Here is a 25,359-nt window from a genome sequence, read left to right as displayed (position 1 = left end):
CATGGTAATACCAAGAAATGTTCTGGTAAATTTTGTTGGTGTACTTTGGATTCACAATTCCAGGGGTTCATGCATGGCACGCCCACACAACTCTCTCTCTGTCTCTCTCTCTCTCTCTCTCTCTCTCTCTCTCTCTCATCTCTCAGCCATTAAAGCTTTAGGAACAGAATTGTGATCCATTCCACACACGAGGAAAGAGCTCCAGAGAACGCACGATGCTGGCTCTTCGCCCTGACTGTATCGCTTTTCGATAATCATTTCAACGTTTATATGGATTTCCACCAGTCTATCGGATGGATCGCAGGGTTGGCTGATTATTGAATGAATGCTGGAGAGATGTTTGGATAACTGGCACCTGTTTTCATGCTCAGCATCTTTCTGAAGTGCTTCAGGTAATGATCGCGTGCTACAAGTGAGAGATACACGCTACTTTGTTTCAATCGCCGTCGCTTTGATATGCGTGCCGAAGATATGCTGATACATGCAAATTATTATACAATTATTGTATATGAAGGTAAAACGCATGTATGCTGGTGCGATTCAACTGTGATTTTATTGTACTGTGACATTTGATGACAGGGGGAATCACGAAAAACCTGCCCGGGTCTTATTTTACCCGAAAAACCGCAAAACAATACAATATTTGTTTTGTTTTGCATTGTAACATTATTATAATGACAATTAAGTTAAATTGTATTTACTACGTCATCTTAAATTAATATATATAAATAAATAAATAAATGCTACCATGATGTACACTATATACGATATATTTTATAATTTAAATAATATAATTTTTTTGTTTGTTTGTTTTTTCTTCATTGTGGAAATGAATGATATATATATATTTTTTTATTTTTTTATTTTTTGCCATGAAAATTGTCATAATGAAAAAAAAAAATCTTAATGGTCCATAAATAGTGCTTATTTTTTTAGGCTAAATATTTTTTTCCCCTAAAGTTTCTTATTTTTAATTTGTGGTGAAATATGATTATTTATTTTTTTTAAATGAGGCTTTGTGAAATTCACCTGACAATTGTTGTTTGATCTGTGATGCTTCTCTGAGGTTTATTGATATAAATATTTGTATGTGCATTTCCATGTTTGTATTGTAATTGTTTCTTGTTGGCCGGTTCCCAAGGAACTTGGTGTGGCCAGTGAATGACACTCTTCTCACTGTCTGTAGGTGTTTGAACAAGTTTTATAGGCTATAGACTTACTGTAAATGTACACGTATACCCTGTATAAATGAATACATGAAGAGAACCCAATAGAACTTGATAGTGATTACTAATTAGTAATGTAGCTGATGCTTTAATCATAGTAACTTATAGTAGTAGTGCCCATATAAAAGGGTCTGTCTTCCTGAAACAACCTGAGGTTAAAGGAAAATTCTGAATTCAATGCAAGTTGAACACAATAGACAGCATTTGTGGCATAATGTTGATATCCACAAAAATAATTTACGTTTAGCTATTCATAAAAAAAATTGCAAATATCTGGGTTACAGTGAGACACTTAAAATGTTTTTTTCTAAAAACATTTCTAGCCATAAGATGTAAACAATTTGCATGTTAACATGATTTTTGGTACCAAGATGTTGCACCCCAAATTACACCTTCTTGAGAATAATGATTCACTGAGTAGCTACTGGTTCATTTATTGTAACAAGAGTCAAACAACACACCTGATATTTAAGCAAGGTACTTGCATGTGAAATATTACTGACACGGGAACTAAAATGTGTTTATTTCTGTGTTTGAATATCTTGTTAGGGAGCTGTTAATAGCTTCCCACCTGGGCCATAAGTCAAGTCGTGGAAGAACTTTCCAATGAAGACAACAGTGATGGATCTTAAAGTGGAACCTATGGACATTGAATATGACCAGCCCCCTCCCCTCCAAGTGTTCGCTCACACTTCGACTCTGCACGGCATCTCTCATATCTTCTCAAATGAGAAGATCACAGCCAAATGCTGCCTGTGGGTAGTGTTTTTTCTAAGCTCTTTGACCTTCCTCCTGTACGTGTGTATCGATCGGATTCAGTTCTACCTGGAATACCCTCACGTCACCAAGCTAGATGAGATCACAACGCCCATGATGGTCTTCCCTGCGGTAACGATTTGCAATCTCAACTCCATCCGCTTCAGCAGAATCTCACGTAACGACCTGTACCACGCAGGGGAGCTGCTGGCGCTATTGAACTCAAGGTGAGCGAACACAAATCAGCCTCCATGCAAAAGCTGCTTTTTATTAATAATGAGGTTGAGTCATTGTGGTGTGTTTCACTCTGTGAATTGTGTGCTCTTGGCTTCTTTATTTCTCACTTGAATACACAAGCACATTGGAGTGTAAATGAATAGCATTGCTTTATTGAACTTTAAAAGTGGAAATTAAAATGCAGTTGTGGTTATGCTCAGGGTTGAGCACAGACTCTGGGGAGTCCCTGATTCTCGAAGGGGCCATTCAGAAAGGACTCGTTCTTGCTTTACATCTGTGCTCATTTTAAATAGTTGGTCTATTTTTTGTAAACATGCTACAGTAGCTAGACTTATATGACGTTTCAAAGACTCCTGTCGAGGAATAGTTCACCTAAAACATTTATTCTGTTACTATTTACTCACCCTCACATTGCTCCTAAACTGTACATACATATTGTTCTTTTTTTCATAAGTTAATGGTGACTACGGGTTGTCAAGCTCCCAAAATGACAAAAAGCACTTTAAAAGTAGTCCATATGAATCATGCTCTGTATACCAAGTTTTCTGAATCATGTGATTTTTTTTTTCTTTTCTTTTTGTAAGGAACAGACCCAAATTTAAGTCATTATTCACTGAAAATCTTCTCTACCACATATGGTATTCAAATGTGTCACATCAGGTCTGGCGTCAATGATGCCAAAAATTATTGGTTGCCAAGTGTCTCATTACCAATCATGACTCACCAAATTTGAACATTCGCATAATATTCAAATCAGACTAATGAGATTGTGATGAGGAGGAGGGTAGGCCGGGCCATGAGGACACACGGCTGTCCCTGAATCTGGCTAATCAGCCGGGATGGGGATAAAGACGAGCCAGAGGGACCACTTTGAGAGAGAGAGAGAGACGCACGAGGCCGTGTTGCACGTTTGTCTTTGTTTGTTTATATTTGTTTTATGTTGAGTTTTATCATTAAGATTTACGTTGACTGTTTTGTCGGTTCCGCCTATTCCTTGCCCACCTTACCTCATTACAGAGATTTATAGGGAGATTTTTTAAAGTTGCATAAGTGTACATTTATGTTACTTGTCTGTACTTTTTGAACCTGGCAATCCCTTGATCGTGCTTCATTTTCATTGTCTGGAAAAGAGCAGCATTAATACTGCTAAACATCTACTTTTGTGTTCAATGGAAGACATAACACCATTGCGTACATTGCAGTCCATCTAGCTGTTTGTAATGCAAGAAGGTGCAAGAAGGCTTCCTGTGTGAACAGCCCCAAAGTCGTGATTGTATACAGGGTAGTCATAGTAGTCTTATCTTGGGGAGTCCCTGATTGCTTGTCTGGCAAACTAAATATTGCGGTATCAAGAAAAGTGACTAGTCGACAGACAAACAGCAGATGGCATGTGTCTTGTTGGGATACTGAGGTCAAACTCCCATATTAAAATCCTTCAATGAAATGTGATTTTTGGCTCAAGCATCCATATTGGCTTCCATTTGGCTTAACGGGAAGTCGTGATTTAGTTACTGCAGTGTTGTAACACCCAGCAGCTGTGATGTGATGTGGGTTTCAATTGGACTTTAGTCATTCCTGCTGCATTCCAAGTGTTTCTGTTCCGGCACATTGGCACACACACGCATGCACACACACACACACAAATGCACACACATATTGTCTCTCTCTTTCTCAGCAAAATTCTATGATCTGTCAATGTGTATGTTTACAGAGAATTAACCTTGACTAGTCATATTTTTGTGAGGACATTATACAGTAAGTTAAATGCAATAAGCATATTTTCTTCATCACAGTTACAGAACACATGACTATTGACACCGTGTCATTATTTGACTCACAACAGTCATCATTGCAGTGTAAACATTACAACTGCGATTCAGTCTTGATTGATTGTGCAATATTTTTGGCATGTCTTAATTTCTATAACACCTGTTTTAACAATGCTAGTTAGTTAATGCATTATAAACAAACATGAAATATTGTATCTTACAAATAAAGCTAAGAAGTAAACAAATCAATAATAAACAACCCAATAGGAAGCAAATAAAGCAATAATAAACAAAGGAGTAGAAAAACAAAAACACAATAGCACACTGTGATGAGGAGGAGGTTGGGTCGGGTCGTGACTATGCACGCCCACACCCCAATTGGGATAATCAGCCGACGAGAGGGATAAATGCAGCGGGACGTGGCAGTTCGGGAGAGAGAGAACCACATGCAGCTGCAGTGTGTGCGTTTGTGTTTATGTTTTGTGTTTATGTTTAATTTCTCATTAAACATTATTTTGATGGTTCATCCAGTTCCCACCTCCAATATATCAACATTAAACATTTAAAGCAATATTAAACAAAGCAATAAAAAAAGTCATATTGAACAAATGAAGCAGTATTAAAGAAATATAGCAATAACAAACAAATAAAGCAATAATAAACAAACCAATAGTAAACAAATAAACCAATAAAAACAAATAAATCAATGTTAAACAAATATGTCAATATTAAAGAAATGTGCTTTGGGATTATTAATAAAAGTTGGAATACTCGATTGTGATTGGTCAATGCTGCCATCAAGCGATCTGATATTGCTCAGTAATGACAAACAAATAAAGCAAAAATATATGTATGTATATATATATATATATATGAGTAAACAAATAAAGCAATTGAAGAATAAAGCAATGACTAACAAAAACGCAATAATAAACAAAAAAGCTGTATAATGAGCCATCTGATGGTCATCAAAGGTGCAATATTTAACAATTTTCATGTAATATTCACTTTTTTTTTTGCCAGTGTGTGATCGGCTTGTAACGCAACTTAAACAATTACCCTTCCCGGACTTCATAGGTTGCCTATTAAAGCCTGTAGACTGTTTTTCATGTGAAGGGAGCGGGTCGGTTTTGCAGGGAAAATCCAAAGAATGCGATGTTTAAAACTAGAGAGAACATCGGCAGGGCATTGGCTTCCTGGAGGGACCATCGTTCGGTTTTGGGGATTAAAACTGACCCTGAATTGGTGTTCTTCTTATTAGACAGGTAAGCTTATGTAACTGCAAAGCATGTGAAATATAGTGCCATAAGGATTGATCTGTGTAATTTTAGCTAACTCGATCTTGCGTGCTAAAGCTGATGAATTGCAAGCTACCTTGCTTCGTAACTTTCAAATAATTTCAACGATCTTCTCTAAGTCACTAAAATGTTCAATGCTGGTTTCATATCTGTAGTACAACATATAACATACAAAACATACAATAGTGCAACAGTAAACTGTCTGGTATAGTTTGGTAGTATGTACGGCAATGTGTGTATCATTATGCTATGTTAGCTGATAAGTAGATTTAGTTTTGTCTCAAAGTTTGTAGTAAAACAATCATAACTGATATTTTAATTATGCTACCTCATCTGTCAGCATGATGCCAGTGAATCAAGCTCAGCCTCTTTGTACGTTATTCATTGTTTTGGTTGATGCTCGCTCGCTCGCGTCCCTATGGAGTGTGTGCACGAGCGCGAGCACGAGCAACAGGTAGCTGGCTGCAGTTCACTTAATGGCCGTAGGTGTCATTAATAACAAGGGTTTCTGAATCTTACATATTGCACCTTTAATAACAAAATAAACACCAACAGATCTCCAATGCAATCCGGAGATGGATTTCAGCTGTCGAGTGATTTATTTCTTCTCACATTCAGTAGATAAATAATTTCAACGCAAATCAATATTTTATGTCCATGTATTTGTTTTTTTGGTTAGTAGCTGTGTAATAAGCAGGATAATGACAGACAGACAGATCTGTACATTATCCCTTACATGTCAACAGTCAACTTCTCACTGTCTCCTTTCTTTCTTTCTCTCTCTCTCTCTCTCTCTCTCTCTCTCTCTCTCTCTCTCTCTCTTCTCGCTCTCTCTTTAGAAATGATATTCGGGATGCTCACCTGGTTGAAGAAAGTGTGATGGAGGTTCTCAAAAGCAAAGCCGACTTCCGCCACTTCAAGCCACGACCCTTCAACATGTGGGAGTTTTATAATAGAACAGGACATGACATCAAAGACATGCTTCTCTCCTGCCAGTTCAGAGGCTCTCCGTGCCGACCGGAAGACTTCAGCGCGGTGAGATACTCTAGAGATTCACAACAATAGATTTCTTTGAGCTCTTTACATTTGAAGTCCCATACTGCTTCCCTGACTTGCTACGGAGCTCTAGGTGGTGATGAAAAGTTCAGAAGTAGCCTACTTTTTGAGCCAGAGGCATTTTTTAAGGTTTCAGCAAAAAGCTGTAGAAAACAACCAAGCCAAATAAGGTGATAAGTAGTGAGGGGCTGTACACACAGGAAGCATTCATTCAACAACAAAATGTTTATTTCTTATGATCCCCAGTGCAAAGCATCTGTCGAGCCCCCATTTTGCCTTCCGGGGCAAACCGTCAACCGTTTTTTCAGACAGCCAATGTCTGCATAGTCACAAACCGCAAAGGCTACAGACTAGTAACTGAAATTTCACAGGAAAAAAAGTTAAAGGTCAATGCACACAAATGTACGTGGCTTTCGTGGCATTAATCTCCCAATAGCGGGGCATGTTGTCACAGTGCATAGGGATTATTTGTCGAAATGGAACCTGCTATTAAACCAGTGGCGTGGATTTCATGTGAACATTGTGGGTGACATGATGCCACTTCATCCCACCACCATAACCCCCAACCAACAAAATGTACGCTTCACTTTAAATCTACAGCAGCATTTAACAGCCTATTATAGACTTTTCAGCAAATTGTAAAAAGTATAAGAAGAATCCATTTAAATGGATGACATTTAAACCACACGTGACAACCTGCATCAATACAAATGTGACAATGTTACCTAACTTTCATGAAAATTCCTTTGTTCTAAGGACACATTGTAACCTTTAAGTAAAAATGTGCCTTCATAATATAGTTGACCCTTGTCTGAATGTATGCCAGTGTGATTTGATTATGTTATCTTGTTTATCAAAAAAAAATTAAAAATATGATGATAATGAAAACTTACCTGGGATCACCAAATTCAGAAACATTATTAAGAGGGTTTTGAACTAGGTGTTTGAAACCAGCATACAAAACAACTGCTAATGAAAACACACATTTGCACAATTGGACTTTTGAATCTTATCGTTACAAAGATATAGCCCATGTGACAACTAGCCCCGGTCTTCCTTGCATATTATCAGTATGTACTGTTAGTTCCCTGGGAATTGAACCTTTGACCTTTGTGTTTTTAGCACCATGCTCCAGGTACAGGAATATGAATTAAAATTAAATACAAATCTGTAATGTCTAAAATCTGGGTCTATGTCCTTTTTGGAGGTCCTTAACTTGTTTATTTTAAACCCTGTAACACTGCTTTTTAAGTCCATGTTACTCTTTAAAATATGAGTACCTCAGAGAACCATGTAAAAACCATGGTATTTATGAAAGAAGCATGTGATATCATGACTGTACCTTGGAAGCCACTGACTCGGCCTTAAACATTCAACTTTATAAGCTTTTAGTGCAGATTTGACTAGTAGCTCATTACTGAAATGAGCATTGGTGCAAGACTTCACATTGACACTATGATGCTAAAGAGGTTGCTTTGATGATGTAACCATGTTTCTCTCCAAGTTTCCATGGTGACATGTGGATTTGATTCCCTGTCTGAAGCATCTGAAGTCCTTTGTGTATTTGTGTGTGTGTGTGTTTGTTGGTGATAATGTCCTACTTATCCAAATGCCAAAATGGGTATTTTTCTTTATCTAAATATAAATGCTTGTATAACAGCATTAGAGGTTCCCTGATGAGGAAAGTCTCCACACAGCCAAAGCGCTAGCAGATAAAGCATGTTTCTTCACCTCGATTATTTTTTCTCATCTTTCATGAGAAAGATGGTGGGCGGCTATGGATCAGGTTGTAGAGCGGGTCGGCCGCTAATCGCAGGGTTGGCGGTTCGATTCCCAGCCCACATGACTTCACATGCAGAAGTGTCCTTGGGCAAGACACTGAACCCCAAGTTGCTCCCAATGGCAGGCTAGAGCCTTGCATGGTAGCTCTGCCGCTATTGGTGTATGAGTGTGAATGTGTGTGTGTGTGAATGGGTGAATGGGACACAGTGAAAAGCACTTTGGTAACCTCTAAGGTTAAAAAAGGCTCCATATAAGTGCAGACCATTTCATGCTAGGCTTTTGAAAAAGAGCTTTGAATCCCATTTTCCCCTGGTTAATTTAAACTCCCACAGCAGGTCAGAAAAACCCAGCAGCCTTTAAAATAGGTCAGTGTTAAATATTAGATGTTTGGTGTGAGGTGTTAGAGAGAGTCTGGGATATTCTATTCTTTATATTCTAACTTTATTGACTCAGTGCTTTGTGGAAAAAATAGCTCAGAGAAGTGCACCAGACTTAGTGTAATTTTTAATAGAGTTCAAAGGATGACTCTCTTCAGTCTAGATTCACAGCCAGCTCTGTTTTTTTCCTTGCTTCTATGCGTTTTATGGTTCCCTGCACTCTAGAAGACACTGTAGCTACAATAAATGTTTGATGGGTTTAGTTCTTGAAGGACACTTGCTTGCTCCATTGGCCTTGATAACAGCTCGACTGCTGTGTATATACTCTCCGAGCTGTTTTTATTTGGCACTGTCTACAAACAGGGTACACTTTGGTGTCCCATTACTTAAAATTAATAAATAAATAAAATAAAAAAGGTATTGTAAAAAAAAAAACACAAAAAAAAAACAGAATACAATCAAATGTGATGGGTCACACAGTGTCTTTGTTTGTAATCTTGTTAAATATCAAATGCATTTTTACAGTAATCTGTAAGGTATAGTAAATGGTACTTTTTACTTATAAAAACATATATATTAAAAAATATGTTATCCTAAAATTACATACATTGCTTTGTTAAATAAAATACAGATTTATACTGTACATGGTAAGTTAATAAATGTTTTATGGTAGCATTTACACATTCTTTTTCTGTTCAAAATTTTTACAGCTTATTATATTATAAAAATTAACCTAGTATGAAAATAATGTAGTTTTAAACACATCAAATATCTGACTCCCATCCCTTAAAATGGTCATTTAAAATAGGTTGTATCACTGCATGATTTTCCCCCATTACAAAATTGTTATAGTCCTTAAAATTGTAAAATCCAAGAAATTAAATAATTTAAATTGGATGCTCTTTATACTGTATGACGTGGAAACACGTTAATCATTTAAATCAATTTCCTAAAGTTTTATACAAATTGTAGTTTTGACTGCATTCAGCTCAACCAATTGACTATGTTATCAAAGTTATTGTAAGATAATAAACAATTATCAAATTAATGTTTTTCTTTAATTTTATGGGAAATCTAAGCTTATTAATAACTAAAAACCCAGAAATCTCTAGTCCCCAGTGATGTTTCTTAATCAAGACTAAAAACTCTTTTTATTTCTTGCAACCCTGTTATTCTATCATAGCTTTTTAATATGTTTTTTATTCTATGAATTTTGTCAATTTAATATAGAAAAATTATAATTACTATTATTACTATTTATAAAAAAAATTCAATAATTGGATTAAAACATTTGACCCCCAAATTTGAGTTTTAGGGTTGCAAATAAATTGAGATGCAAACCTTATACAAACATATTGAAAATTAAACTAATATTTAGTCTGGCCTCGTGAGGTTGACGATAATGTAGATTATAAGCACCTCTTTTCACGGACCATTGGCTAAAAGGATATTAAATATTAGTGTGTTTATTTAGAGTTCCACAGACAGCCTACACCCACCCCTAAACCTAACACTAACCTTCCCTTACAGTTTTACTACAGTATATGATTCATTATTATTATTTTCCAAAAGTTTCGAGAATTGTTTTTAAAGGTTAATGAATTTCATCATCAAAATGGTGTCACATCAATAAATTCTTAAAACTATAACAAGTGAAAATAGAACTTGTCACAATGTCATTGCATTTATTTTGCTTGTGACCCCAAATGTAAATCTACTTTAACATTCAATCGAAATGTAATTTTAAAACCACAAGGTACAAGCCAATGCACATCAAAATGTGGAGACAAAGAGTAAGAGAGTGAAAGAAAAAATAAAAACACAAACGTGTTCCCTTTTCTGTACCAAGATTTCGATTTCTTATCAAATAACTAAAGACAATGCTTCAGATCTTCAGTTACTCGCTGAATAAATAATTGAGCAATGAATAATCGCACATGGTAATTAGACAGTGATTAAAATGTCTTTGCATGCCGTCTGTACTCCCACCCCTCCTAAACGATATTTACAGCTAATCATGACAGATAATTAGACTCCGAAATGTTGCCGGGGGAGACACCAGATGACGAGGGGGGAGCAGTTTGCATGAGGAATGAGGACCAATGAGAAAACACACACTGATCTCTGAATCTTTGGACTTCATTATAATGTAGTTAATGCCAAAGAAGTAATCGTCATGCTGGAAGCGACAGCATCACAAGGCAGTCTGAGTAACTGCCAAAGGAATTGACGGGGATATTTGGAATGGAAACATTTTGGCGTGTTATTCTGATACAGTCAGTTAAAATAAAAGTTCATTATTTAAAACTTGATTTTTATATTGATATTGTTTGGTAGAAAATATAAGTGGTGCTTGTTTGTGTTAAAGTTTCTACCATAATGCTGGGGGGACGGTTGCCAGGACATTGCTATACGGTTACTAAACTACAGTTCCCGTCATTATATGTGGCCATACTAGAATGATAAAATAGATAATGCATTGATTACACTCGTAATATGTGTCTTTGCTTTTCAATTTGTTGCATTGGTGCTAAATAAGCTTCCTGCCTTCACTAGTTACTGAAAAAGAAATCGCAAAATGGGTCCATTCCATCCGTCTAAAATCACTTGAACGCACATCACATCGTCTTTACGATTTCTGACCATGTAAGTACATACGTATTTCCCAGGAGGATTTCAACACACTATCTTACTCGGTCAATGTCAATACAATCACTTTTTACATGGTTACAGAAGGCCAGTGAACACAACACAGGGTTGTTTTTATGGTAGTATTTGCAGTATTGATGCAGAATGTTTATGTACTGCTCACATTAACACTAATGGATGCTGATTGGGACAACAGGGGAGGTCACTTTGACTCAGGCCTGATGGGTCACAGGACACAGAACACAGATACTAAACCTCTCAGTATATCTTAGACAAGCACACAGATGCAGCTGCGCTTAAAGGGGAACATCTTTAAATGTAAAGCTGCGTTCACACTGCCAGCGACAAGCAGTGACAAGCAGCGACAAAACTACCTCATCTCATTCATTTTCAATGAGAGCTGGCGACTACCGGGAACACGAGCGACGGCGACCGTTGGTGACCGGATGTGGGCGTGTCCAGCGACACGACAAAGTTGAGAAATGTTTAACTTTTTGCAAATGAAGAGCGACATTCGGGAGCGACAGCTAATAGGAGAGAAGATGGTAGGGCTCAAATGATCCTAATATTTTAATAATAATATTAATTGTAAAGAAACAGTGCTGTTTAGACTCTCCATAAACACCACTAGCGACCTAACCAGTACAAAGTAGTTTGGCAGTGTGAACGCAGCTTAAAAAACACATCAAAGAGAACACAGAGACAGTTCTGAGCCCGGTGTGTGTCAGTGCGTGTGTGTGTGATTCTTGATTCTCTCTGTCGGTGCTCTGTTTCCATAGGAACAAGGTCCTTTAATAACTCTCAGCAGGTCTAAATTGAACTTTTCAGGTTTTTCCTTGTCTTGCTCATTTGTTTTCCATCTCTCCCCAATGTCTCCATTCAATTTTAATACATGCCAGTTGTAATACAAAATCAGAATATTTATCTCGTGATCTAGGTCATTTCAGTTGCATGGCGCAAATTAATTTAAGCTGACCCTTCCAAATCAGTATTGTGGTGGAATAGCGATGGTATCAGATGGTAATACCAGCATGGTACTTTGATACATACCATGGGACTGAATGATATTCATGTACCATGATATTTACATGTTATTCCAATGTACTTTGTTGTAGCCCTTTTAAGAGGTGGTGGCCAGTGGTGGCTCAGCAGTTAAGGCTCTGGGTTACTGACGAAAGGTCGGGGGTTCAAGCCCCAGCACTGCCAAGATACCACTGTTGGGCCCTTCAGCAAGGCCCTTGACCCTATCTGCTCCAGGGGCGCTGTTTCATGGCTGACCCTGCGCTCTGACCCCAGCTTAGTTGGGATATGCGAAAACAACTGCATTTCATTGGCTCTGTACCTGTACTCTGCACAATGACAATAAAGTTGAATCTTAATCTTATTTGCATTATTATTGTTGTTTACATTTATTATTTACGTCACTGCAAATGGGGCTGGTTGAGGAAGCTGAATGTTTCCTCAAACCTATGAATAAAAAGCTAAATGCTTGGATGTGAGGGGGGTGGTTACATATGATTTTTTTGACCACTTTGTTAATGTGATTGCCTTTTTGTTTCGATTGAAATGTATTTTGAATTTAGAGAGAGTTTGAGTTTTTTTGTGTCAATAAATAAATTAACATTTTCAAGCAAAAAGCAACTGGTGTGGAAATGAAGTGTGTGCAAAATGAACACTGTTCTCTCAAATTACGGCCTAACTTGGAAGGCCGACACATATTTTAACCCTAGAATGCAAATATAACTTCTCCCCCCTTGCATATGTCAGTCAAAAAAGACTTATTTATGCTTATTCTTTAAAAATGTACTTGATAATTTTATTAGTAATTTAAATGTACAAATATTTTTATTAATCTTTGATTTAATCCTGAATATTTTCAGACACATTGAAAATGGATTAGGAGTTTTGGGTGACCATCGGGTGACCATTGGGCAATTTCCATGTTTGGTGGAAAAACATGAAATGTTTCAGCAATTCTACCCACACAAACAAATAGGTACAATGGACTAGGATAAAGTGTTTATATATATATATACTTGTAAAATGTACTCTATACTCTAACTAGCCAAATTACACTATATTTCTATATTACTCTGTGTAAAAGGTTATTTCACATGACAGAAGACCTGGAGTGGCAGATAAAAAGTTGTCTTAAATACAAGACGCTGGGTCATTGTTACGCTCACATAAGTTTTAGGGTTAAAGAAGGCCAAAAAATACAAATAAAAAATAGTAATAAAATGTTATTTAGTGGTACTTTTTGTTAGTGTACTGTTTATGGATTAACAAATTAAAACTTTATTTAGGTACTAAATAAATTATTCCAAGGTACTTTAAAGAATACCATGTTATTACCAATGTACATGATTTAAAAATATGCTATTTGACTTCAGCTAGTCAGTCAATTTGCATGATTTTATATCATAGCAGCACCAAATTGAATTAATAAAACCATACAGAATCCCCATTATTATTAGTCTGCAGTGTTATCTTTAAATTATTCTTATTGATATGTGAGATGTACATACATTTTCCATTTAGATTTTAACTTTATTAAAATTACACAATTAGCATAAATATTTGCTAAATATGTTTGTCATTTCTATGTTTTTACTTACTGTATTAAATAAAACACCCGCAAATACGGGGTTGACTAAAATTTGTGGAATTGTTTTTAAGAAAAATTAGAGGGAACCTTGGTGGAGTGGTAATACTTTAGTTTTATCTCAATAATAAGTGTGTTTAGGGCAATGTGTGAGACTTTGTGTTTCTTTCGTGTGTTTTCAGGTATTCACACATTACGGGAAGTGTTATACCTTTAACTCGGGTAACAGTAGGCCACCGCTGAACAGTGTTAAAGGTGGAATTGGAAACGGTCTGGAGATAATGATGGACATTCAGCAGGATGAATATTTACCTGTGTGGGGAGAGACAGGTGAGAGAGCACATGAGTAAACATCAGGCTATCACACTGCAGTGTTGGGAATGCTGCTTTGTGTGAAGCTACAAAAATCCATCCATCCATCCATCCATCCATCCATCCATCCATCCATCCAATTACCTGGTCTCATAGAATTACTCTTCATTTTTACAGAATATTTTTTACCTGACTCGTTGTATTGTACTAATTATGCCACTTTTCCAGAATAATTAACATGAAAGGCACTAGATTTTTTTATTTGCTTTCACACAAATCTTGAGCAAAATGGCAGATTATCAATTCATTAACAATTAATTATTGTTTCTCAAACAATGGTAATAAGTTTGCATTATATAATCAACTATATTTACAAGCTTGTTTGAGCATGATCAGATTGTGTGGTAGCTCAAAAGATAGAACAATGGTTGCACTTGTGTTGCAAAGGAATGGGGTTTTTGAGTCCCGAATAGCACAGGAGTCAACACGTTAGCCAAAAGTTTCATAAAAGCGCCACAAAATGACTCAATCCCTTTTTTCATCTCACATTAGTTTTTCTGACACCATTGGTTACATTTTTTATACAGGTAATGATCCACATAATATAATTTTGCTAAAATGTCACTACAGTGATGTAATTTTTGAGATCAGGCTGAAAACAGCAATGTAGCATATTGACACACTACACCACAGTTTGTTGAAAGAAAGTAGCGTTACTGGTCCTGCTCGACCTCTTGGGAGACTGGCGCACTAACAAGGAGGCAAAATTGTGTTAGTCACTAGTGTGCCACATGAGTCCATGGGAGTGAGGTTTACATGCACCGCACCACTTTCACTTACCAGCTGGCTTCCTTTACAGTAGCATAGTAGTGTTTTTTAAAACAGCTCAACTTCTGTCAAGTTACAGAAAGATGTAGTTAAATAGCTTCTAGTTTTAATTAGTTACTCCCCAACACTATCACACTATAAGAACCCTTTCTTTCACTCTCATTATCTCTCTCTCTGCTCTCTCTCTCAGATGAGTCATCGTTTGAGGCGGGAATCAAAGTTCAGATCCACAGTCAAGATGAGCCACCATTTATAGATCAGCTAGGCTTCGGAGTCGCACCAGGATTCCAAACGTTTGTTTCCTGCCAAGAGCAGCGAGTAGGTGTTGTGTTAATTTTAGGCTTGGGATTGATGCCTTTTTCATGCATCAATAATCTGAAAATGTTCCTGATATCCATATCGATATATATTGGTATTTGTTCAGATATAAATAGGGCTACTTGTTGGACAATAATATTTGTCTCCTCATACATATTTCTCAAAACAACTTTGGTAAACCAGACACATCTGTTGGATGGCATGACGTGTTCTCATATTTGAAACACTTATTTTCTATGAAAGTGAGCACACCTCCGCCACGCACCATCTGTCGGCTGCGTACAGCTACAACTCTAGAGGTTGCAGTATTAAGTGCAGTAAATGTTATATCACCCCCTTGTGGTCTCCCAAAGCTATAACGGCAGATTCCATTGAACTGAAGGCCAGCAGTGAATTGGAAAGCAAACAAATTCTAATTTAAATGGCTAATGTTAACACATCGATGCCACAAAAACTGATTAATAATCGATGTATCAATATTTTATGACATTCCTAGTCAATATGGGATTCATTTGGATAATTTGTTCAGTGTTGTTTTATCACTGATGATATTTCTTTAGCTGATATATCTTCCTGCTCCATGGGGGAGCTGCAAGTCTAGTCCACCGAGCTCAGATTACTTCAAGGCGTACAGCATCAGTGCCTGCCAAACAGACTGCGAGACTCGTTACCTGGTGGAAAACTGCAACTGTCGTATGGTGCACATGCCTGGTGAGTCCCTGCACCGATTAAAGCTGCAGTGTGCAATTTCTGTGCTACAAACGTCACCAACCAAAAATGGAAAATATAGGTTGTTTTCAAACAGCATTCCTGAATACTCCCATTTGCTATTGGGCAAACAATCAGATAGTCCTGCCCCAAACTCATTCCATTGGTTGATCAAACCAACATAGCAATGCTTTGATAGCACTACAGAGCTATCTTTAATGCTATATTCAATGTCACAGTTACTCTCTGCTAGTTATTCTAATTATATAATTCATAAGGAACCATCAAGCCAATTTTAAAATTGCAAACAGGAACACTTCATGTTGTGTTGCGAAATGAAAACTCGAATCATTTTATATAATGGCTTTATCCACTGTCAATTGCTGCATTCCTTTCAACTCAGAAAGTCGGATTTTCCAACTTCCTACTGGGAAAAGTGCAATGGAATGCCACTTGAAGTCATAATTCCAAATTGGAAAGTCATGCAATCTCACAATCATGTCACCCAACCATATACAATATAATAATACTATATAATAAGTGATAAACATTCACTTGTATTAAATAATATCGATAAATGAGTCAAAGTTCCTACATTGCTAACATTTGTTAAACATGCTTTAATATTATGCAGAGTAGCAGGTGTTCAAATCATGGTAAATTATACTCTCTTTTGACAATTGTACACCTGTAGCACAAATGATAGCATTGCAAATTGTTTCTGAAATGGGTTGCTAGGAGACATCTCTAGTGACAGGCAAACACCTGCTAAGCTAATGGGAGCTTTGCAGTTTTGTTTCCTTAATCGTCATCATCCGAGCATCTGGCAATGGAATGCATTTATGGTTGGAGATCGGAGATATCAAGTAGGAATATCCCACATCCGATTTGAATGGAAAGCAGTGTCAGGCCCTCTGTTTAATTACAAGGATCAGCCTTGTTTCATTCTTAAAGGCACAGTTCACCAAAAAAGGAAAATTCTTGCATCAATCACTTTACATAATTTTGTTCCTAGTAAACATGCAACAATGTCTTTCTTCTGTTGGGTACAAATGAAGATATTTTAAAGGATGTTTATCTTATTTGTACAGTGAAAGTTAATTAAACAGAGGCTGTCAAGCTTCTGCAGTGATACATTATGGGACATATTATGAATGTCATACTCGCCTTTTTTAAATTATAGAAAATATATATTTTAAAGTTTAACATTAAATTATAATGCATGTGTTGTATTGACCATTTTTATTGTGCTTTTGGGTTATTGTTGGAGCTTCCTGTTTATTTTAATTTTAAGGAAATGAGTGGCCTGGATGTTCTACTAAATATCTCCTTTTGTGTTCCACAGAAGAAAGAGAGTCATGCAGGTTTAGTAAGAGTCAGTAAATGATTAAAGAACTGTCCTTTCTGGTGAACTTTTCCAGTATTGAAGATATTTAATGTCCCCACAGGTGATGCACCGTACTGCACCCCTGTGCTATATAAGGAATGTGCACATCCAGCGCTTGGTAAGAAACTTTTATTATGAAGCAGTTATCAGGAGTCATTTCTGGTCTATAGAGCTTTACATGAATGCATTAAATTCTACACTGAACTTCTGCACTCACAGCTTTTAATGGGCCTTTCAATTTCACCATTATGTAAATGTCTGCAGTTGAATGATTTGTGTATCTTTTTATGGTTGCACAGATTTCCTAGCTGAAGTGGACAGCGAATACTGCTCGTGCGAGACTCCATGCTACATCACTCGCTACAGTAAAGAGCTCTCTTTCGTCAAGATCCCTAGTAAAGCATCAGTCAAGTACCTAGCAAAGAAATACAGCAAATCAGAGAAATACATAGCGTGAGTGTTGCAAAATCATTGATTGCATTGTTACCGTAGTAACACTGTGCCTGTTTTCCATGACAGCAGGGAGAGGGAGCTAGTTTCATTAAACGTGCGTACACACAGATTTATATGCAAAATCCAGCATGATCTCATAAAAATTATGTGACTCTGGTGACATTTTTGCTTAATCTCCTGATACTCGAGTGTGACTGCTGTGTGCATTTTCCATTTCCCTTTTTATTTGTAACTAGTAGCACCTAATAAACAAGCAAAAAAGCTAAACTGTATGTCCACATATGTGGACAGTGGGACTAAGTTGTGAAATTTAATTGGTTCAAACATCATCTGCAGCCTGAAACTGAGCTACTGGTCGGATTTTAGAAGTGGATGCACTAATGCCGAGTTTACACTACACGATTTTAAGCCCGATTTTCGCTTGCCGACAGTTTTGTGGAGATCGCCGACAAAAGCTTGTAATCGTAGGCAAATCTGAGCTAGCTCTCGTGAGCGACGATCGCAATGTATGAACTATCAAAGACGCGATTTGAGAGAAGCGCCGACGCATCACCTGTCTGCGATTCCAAATCGTGCAAAGTGAAATGTGTTTTGACTGAATACAACTGCAGTGTTGATCTACAGCCAATGAGAGATAAAGAAACGGGGCATGGGAAGTTTCAGTGGGAGGAGTCTTGATGTTCCTGCAACAGAACATCAACTAGCATGGCTGCGGTATCAAGAAAGTCTCATTGGATTGAAGAAATGGAGGAACAATTAGTGGAACATTGGAAGGAGCACCAGATTTAATGTCTTATCTGAACTGTACCACAACCGGGTGGAGAAAGAGAAGAGTTGGAGAGAAACTGACAATTCTCTTGGACAGTCAGGTAAGCAAATAGGTCGATTTTACAGTTGGAGGTACTTTTTCATATTGTAAATGTGACAGGGCGGAAGGGCAGGGCTGGGTCGTGATTCCGCATACCCGGCCCCTAATCAGGCTAATCAAGCCTCAGAGAGGGATAAGAGCCAACTGGAAGCTGCAGTGCGACAGAGAGGGAGATTTATGGACAGTTGTCAGACACCTTTGTGTTTGTTGCTTATTAAACTACTGCATTATTTATATTGTCAAGTCGGTTCTCGCTTCCTCCTTTCCATTAATCCCTTTACACTAACCAATAAATTATATGATTAAAAACATACACATCATATTCTGAAATGCACAACATATGATCATGCATTTGTATCTCTTCTCGTGTGTACTCTGTTGTGAAACATAATTTGGAGTCCAGGCAGGGATTCGTCGGTAGTGAAATGTTTTGTAATGTGTTCACCCTTGTTGCCAATTTGTCATGTAATTTGAAAGCGCTACAACTTCCATGACAAGACAGGCAGTTGTGTAATATTATATGAACGGTACCACGATCTAGCGTCTTTGAAAGTTGTGTAGTGTGTAGGAGGCATTAGCTGCATAGAAAGCTATAGGATGCTCCCTTGCTCCTTATTTATTAAATGACTCGTACCAAGAGTGTTGATTCTTGGTTCCACCACAGTGAAACAGAGGAAGTGAATGATCTAAAAGAAAAATTAACAAAAACTTGACATGATAAACTAGACATGTTGTGTGTTCTGCAGTGATAATGTTCTGGTGCTGGATGTGTTCTTTGAAGCGCTGAACTATGCAACCATCGAGCAGAGGAAGGCCTATGAGGTGGCTGGTCTGTTGGGTAAGTCAAGTGCAGGCCCAAATGGCCTAGAGTAGACCAGAGAAAACTCTGCAGATTTCTACAGAACGGTGACATCTATCCACACCCTTTTTTGTGTTTGTTTGTTTATTACATTTCTTACATTTTGGCTAATTTAATGATGCTTTCATCTACCAATAAGTGTGCAGAACTTTCATCTCCATTTAACACATTTACCATGTTTAAATCCCTTCCATATATTTTCCCTCAAAACTAGCACAGAAAATGTAAAAAAAAAAAGAAAGACTGCAAATTCCATCTGGGCTTGGTCAAATGGTACCTTCTTGATAATGCAGTGTACTTCAACTCAGTCTGTGTGCATGCTTGTATTTGTAGGTGATATTGGAGGACAGATGGGGCTTTTTATTGGAGCCAGTGTTCTTACGATTTTGGAGCTTTTTGACTACCTTTATGAGGTAAGGTCCAAAAGTAATCTATCAATAAAGCTTGGTTTTATTTTTGTGATTATATTACAAAATATAATCACATTATTATATTATATTTGTAAATAAATACAAATTACTTTCCAAACCCATTTTACTTTCTTCCATGGAACACAAAAGCAGATGTTAAGTAGAATGCTCACAATATATTTTTAGTTAAAATATATTTTTGATTTTTGTTGTTGATTTTTTTGTCAGTTAGCCAGCTTGAATGAAACCTATTCAAGGCTACATACAGAGAAATTGTCTAATAAATGTTGCTATTTATAATTGTTCAGTTTGTGCAGTTACACCAGTTTTGAATACTAATCTGCAAACTCAACCACGTCACTTTGTTCATTCTTAGAGAAGAAACTTTTGTGTGTATGTTGACTAGATTCACAAATTTGTACTACAACCTCAACCGCATCGATGTGTCCTTCAGTATTAAGTACAGTAAATGTTATATCACCCGCTTGTGGTCTGCCAAAGCTATTGTACCAGACTTCATTAAAAGGAAAGCCAATAGTGAGTTGGAAAGCACACAAATTAGGCTTCTAATCTATATGTCGTCTAATGTTAATATATCGATGTCTCAAAAACATATCGAGAAAATAACATGCTGATCAATAATAGATTGTGGGGATGGGGTGTGGTCATGTATCTGTCTGCAGGAGAGGGAGAGCAGTAAGGCTCGTCAACTGGGATGTCATCATCTCTAACACCTGTGTCTTGTTATAGTGATGATGGAGGGAGACCTGAAAAGGCAGACGGATGCACCAGAGACAGCAGAGAGAGTGAACTCTCATTGACTCGTTGGTGTATATATTTTGGCCACTAAGAGCCCTTTTGTTTATGTTTTATGTGATGCTGAAAGAGTAATAAAAATGCTCACATTGACTCTTCTGCTGCCTCCTGACTCCTCCATTTACCCTGAAAACAAGAACATTGTTATAGTGGTGCCGAAAGCCAGATGTGGAGGACGTTAAGGATAATGTCGTCATGGAAGCTTCACCACTGGGTGAAGTAATCAAGTCCCTCGTCAGCATCCAGCAGAATTAACATCAAGCCCTTGTGGATTTACGCCTAGAACAGGAACAGCATTTCCAACTCTTGCCCCAGGCCAAAGCGGAGGATCGGCAGGCGTTCCGGAGCCTGATCAACAGAGACTGGGCTGTAGCTGTTTGTATTAGTTCTGGTGGACTATGCAACATGATATCTGGAAGCAGTATCCCTTCGCAACATCTCAGCACGTAGTGTTGCGGAGGCACTCTATGAAATCCTCACTGATCAAGGCACTATATTTATGTCACGAACACTATGCAAACCATACAAATTGTTAGGTATTAAATCTATTCACACCAGTGTTCACCACTGGTGTGAACATTGGTGGAACTATTTAATAAAACCTTAAAAAATATGATTTGTAAGATCATACACAAGGATGATAGAAATTGGGATAAGTTGCACGATCCCCTGTTATTTTCAGTGCGAGAGGTCCCACTAGCCTCCACAGGGTTTTCCCCATTCAAGCTGCTGTATGAGCATCGGACAAGTGGCGTGCTCTATGTCATATGGGATGCTTGGGAGGAGGGACCTCCAAACTGTAAAAATGAAATTCAGTATGTTCTTGATCTTAGAGCAAAACTCCACATTTTGGGTCAACTAACACAGGAGAATTTGCTCCCAGCTCAGGAACGTCAAAGCCGACTGTATGACAGGGGCACTCGACTATGGGAATTTGCACCAGGAGATAAAGTGCTGGTATTACTGGCCACCTCAAGCTCTAAGTTACTCGCCAAGTGGCAAGGGCCCTTTGAGGTCACACGGCGAGTCAGAGATCTCTTAAGAGGTTAGGCGAATGGACAGGGGCGGGGAACATCAAATTAACAACCTCAACCTCCTAAAATCGTGGAGGGAGGCGTCCCTGTAGCCCTGGCGTCGGTAGTACCAGAGAGGGCAGAGCTCGGGCTGGAGGTGACTCGCAAACCTAATCCGTGTGAACACCACCTCTCACCGTCACAGCTCATAGACGTGGCCAAGTTACAAGCGGAATTTGGAGAAGTGTTCTCGCCTCTCCCCGTTCGCACAAACCTCATAGAACACCATATCAAGACCACCTTTGGGGTGGTGGTTTGTAGCCACCCCTATTGCCTTCCTGATTACAAGAAAAAGGTTGTTCAGGAAGAATTGGAGGCAATACTCGAGATGGGCATAATAGAAGAGTCGCACAGCGATTGGGCCAGCTCGGTGGTTCTGGAACCTAAGACCAACGGGATGGTCCAGTCCTGTGTAGACTATCACAAAGTGAATGCGGTGTCCAAATTTAGTGCATACCCAATGCCTCGGATTGACGAGTTGCTCGATTGGTTGGGCGCTCAACACTGGAATTAACAAAGGGTTATTGGCAGATGCCTTTAACTCCAATCTTCTGAGAAAAAATTGCTTTTTCCACACTGTTCAGCTTACACCAATATGTGACCCTTCCGTTCGGTTTGTTCGGGGCAACCGTCACGTTCCAGCAGCTCATGGATACAATTCTCAGACCACATACAGCATATGCTGCCGCATATTTAGACAATATTATTATTTATAGTAATGACTAATGGCAGCACACGCAACCTCTGAGAGCTGTCCTGAGGTCGCTGTGGCAGGCGGGGCTCACGGCCAACCCTAAGAAGTGCACAATTGTGTGGGTGGAAGTTCGGAATATGGGGTTCCACTTGGGTCACGAGCTGGTGGACCCCAGGTTAACAAAACTGCATCGATTATGGCCTGCCCGAGGCCCAAGACCAAATAGGAAGTCAAACCGTTTCTGATGCTTGCTGGCTACTACTGAAGGTTTGTGCCTAATTACTCTGACGTGACAATCCCGCTGACTGATCTCACTAGAAAGGGGGCCCCTGATCCAGTCCAGTGGACGGAGTCATGCCAACAGGCTTTCCTTAAAGTAAACTTGGCTCCACTGCTTGAAAGATACCAACGCGCCGATCACCCGTTGGTTCCTGGCACTTCAGCCATTCTAAATCTGAGGTGATCCACAAACCGGGGGTGCAGATTGGTATGGCGGACTTTCTCTCCAGAAATGGGGGGAAGTTGGCAGGCCGGAAGTTGCCTGAGGCGGGCGGTGGGGGTATGTGGGGGGATCATGTATCATGTCTAGTCATTTTTAACTAAATTAATTAATAAAACTTTAAATAAAACTTAAAATGTTTAGGTTTTTCATTTGTATTAATGATTACTCAATTCAGTTGAGTATGGAAATCTTAAATTGATTTATATATAAAATATTTGAATGGACTGTATATACTGAAATATATTGTGTGTAGACTATTAATGCGGCAGGATTAGCGGCAGGATTGACATCAGTGAGTGTGTTTACATGCATGTTACTACATGATTATGTTTAATAAGCTGACAATGCGTAAGATCACGTAAACGGCTTAAACAGTATTCTTTTGTCGGAGTAAGTTTCAGAAACAGTTTAAGCAAAAACTGATTGGCAAACAAAAATGTTGTCTATTAGCCTGATTTCATGTTGCATGTAAACACCTTTAACAATTTAAGTTAGTGTGGTGAGCATGCCTCTATGTTTTCACATCCAAGGTAGAGAATAATCCAATGATTTTAGTCTCATGTAAACAGGTTTCTTACATAGTTTTTTTTAATAAGCTGATTTTTTATGGTTATGGGTGTATTCCTGTGCATGGAGACACTCTCAATAATGCTGAGCTCATTTGGATTTTACTTATTATATGATCAATTGTGACTCAACAAAGTTGAACATGCATAAGTCATGTCACAAGAACGTCATACATTAGCAACAAGATGATTAAATTACAGAACTTTTATTTTTGGATGAACTAACCCTTTATGGACAACATCCCACAAATACAGTATAAATGTTCTCTTTGTCTCTCTTTCACTTTTTTCTATCTTTTATCTATCAAGGTAATGAAATACAGATTCTGCCGCTGTTCTGAAAAGAAACATCACAACAACAACAACAGTGATCATGGCACTGTACTTAGCCTGGACGATGTCAAATGTCAAGTCAGCAAATTTCATTAACATTCCTGCGATGTTCAGCTATTCGCCTGCCATTCATTTTCAGGTTACATTCTGCAGTACGTTTAGAAGGCCGTTTATTCTATGAATTCACAACACAAGCACAGTTGTTCTGTTTTAAAGATTGTTCTGGCATCTTGTAATCATACACTCTTTTACTCTGTATGAATTTTTCTAGAAGTTTTTCAAATGTTTTGTGGTTTTCCAAAAAAGCTGTACTGTGTATGCTGTTATTGCTAAGGCAGGAATGCCAATAACATACAATTTTAATTAAATGGTATAAAGCTTTTGTTTGCCAAGACTTTGCAATAGAAATGTGACTACCAGCTTGAGGGGTTACTGTATGTCATGTTTTATTAAATCAGTGCATTTTAATGGCTATGATATGGATGTAAATGCATTGTGAAAGACAATTAATTGCACAGGGCATTGTGAGAGGGAATGCCACTTTACAAAGGCCTGTAAGTGCTTAGAGCTACAGTATCTACCATAGGAGCGTAATATAATCGGCCAGTGTCAGTTCAGAGCGAATAACCATAGATATTCCCAGGGGGTGCATGTTAGCTTGGCAAGAATTTTGTATGCATTGTCATGTTTGTTGCAGGCGCATGCATGGATTGTGTGCGTGTCCTGTGCATGCCTGTATACATGTATGTGTCTATTAATGTTGTGTGCCATTGTGTGTGAGAGCTTGATTGTGCATGCATGGATGTGTATGTCTGTTTGTAAGTGCATCTTTGTGCATGTATATATTACATGTGATAATTACTAGAATGGATGATCAAAAGTTGGAGCGATAGGGTTTTAAGTATTTTTAAAACAGGAAATGATGTATTTTTAAAGTCTGTGATGCACATTAAATACGTGTCAACTGCCAGCTGATAGAATGTCGTTTTCTTCATTTTTGTTGTGGGGTTTATGTTAAATTTCTCATTTAAATTTAAATTTGGTACACTATACTAATCATATTTACAGTGGAACACTGTCTGTTTTTTTGTTTTTCTCCAGCAAGGACCAATATTCTTTATTTAAGATAAATGGTTTGTCAAAGAGCAACGGTATTAATATGTATTACATTTTTCAGTTAGTACATTTCTGTATTATTTTGATGTTTATCATGTGGCTGTAATATAATATGATTTTTATATGAATAAACATGAATAAAATTATGCCTCACTTTTTTTGTGTTTATCATTAGGTTGAAATTATTAATTGCAAGAAATCTTTATTAATTAGTATTTGTAGAAGTTCCAATAAAAGGAAGGAAGTGGGGTGGCAGTCCAGGTAAGATAACTTTTAATGGTCATTAGTTTGATCATCATCATCTTGGTACCCGTCTCTCTCTCTCTCTCTCTCTCTCTCTCCCTCACTGGCATTCTCAATG

General features: G+C 37.8%; 1 protein-coding gene across 1 annotated transcript; it reads left to right on the top strand.

The window, feature by feature from the left end:
* Positions 1–198: 198 nt before the first annotated feature.
* Positions 199–25,093, top strand: LOC127630922 (acid-sensing ion channel 1A-like). The gene is made up of 11 exons (XM_052108803.1): positions 199–392; positions 1,776–2,209; positions 6,126–6,321; positions 13,938–14,085; positions 15,086–15,213; positions 15,774–15,924; positions 17,370–17,426; positions 17,608–17,761; positions 19,376–19,467; positions 19,822–19,901; positions 23,859–25,093. The coding sequence occupies exons 2-11, from the start codon at positions 1,833–1,835 to the stop codon at positions 23,976–23,978; spliced, it is 1,503 nt and encodes a 500-aa protein (XP_051964763.1). The 5' UTR covers positions 199–392; positions 1,776–1,832; the 3' UTR covers positions 23,979–25,093.
* Positions 25,094–25,359: the final 266 nt, after the last annotated feature.

This window comes from Xyrauchen texanus, chromosome 37 (genome assembly GCF_025860055.1).
Source record: "Xyrauchen texanus isolate HMW12.3.18 chromosome 37, RBS_HiC_50CHRs, whole genome shotgun sequence".
Lineage (NCBI taxonomy): Eukaryota > Metazoa > Chordata > Actinopteri > Cypriniformes > Catostomidae > Xyrauchen > Xyrauchen texanus.
This window is presented reverse-complemented; position numbering and strand designations above follow the sequence as displayed.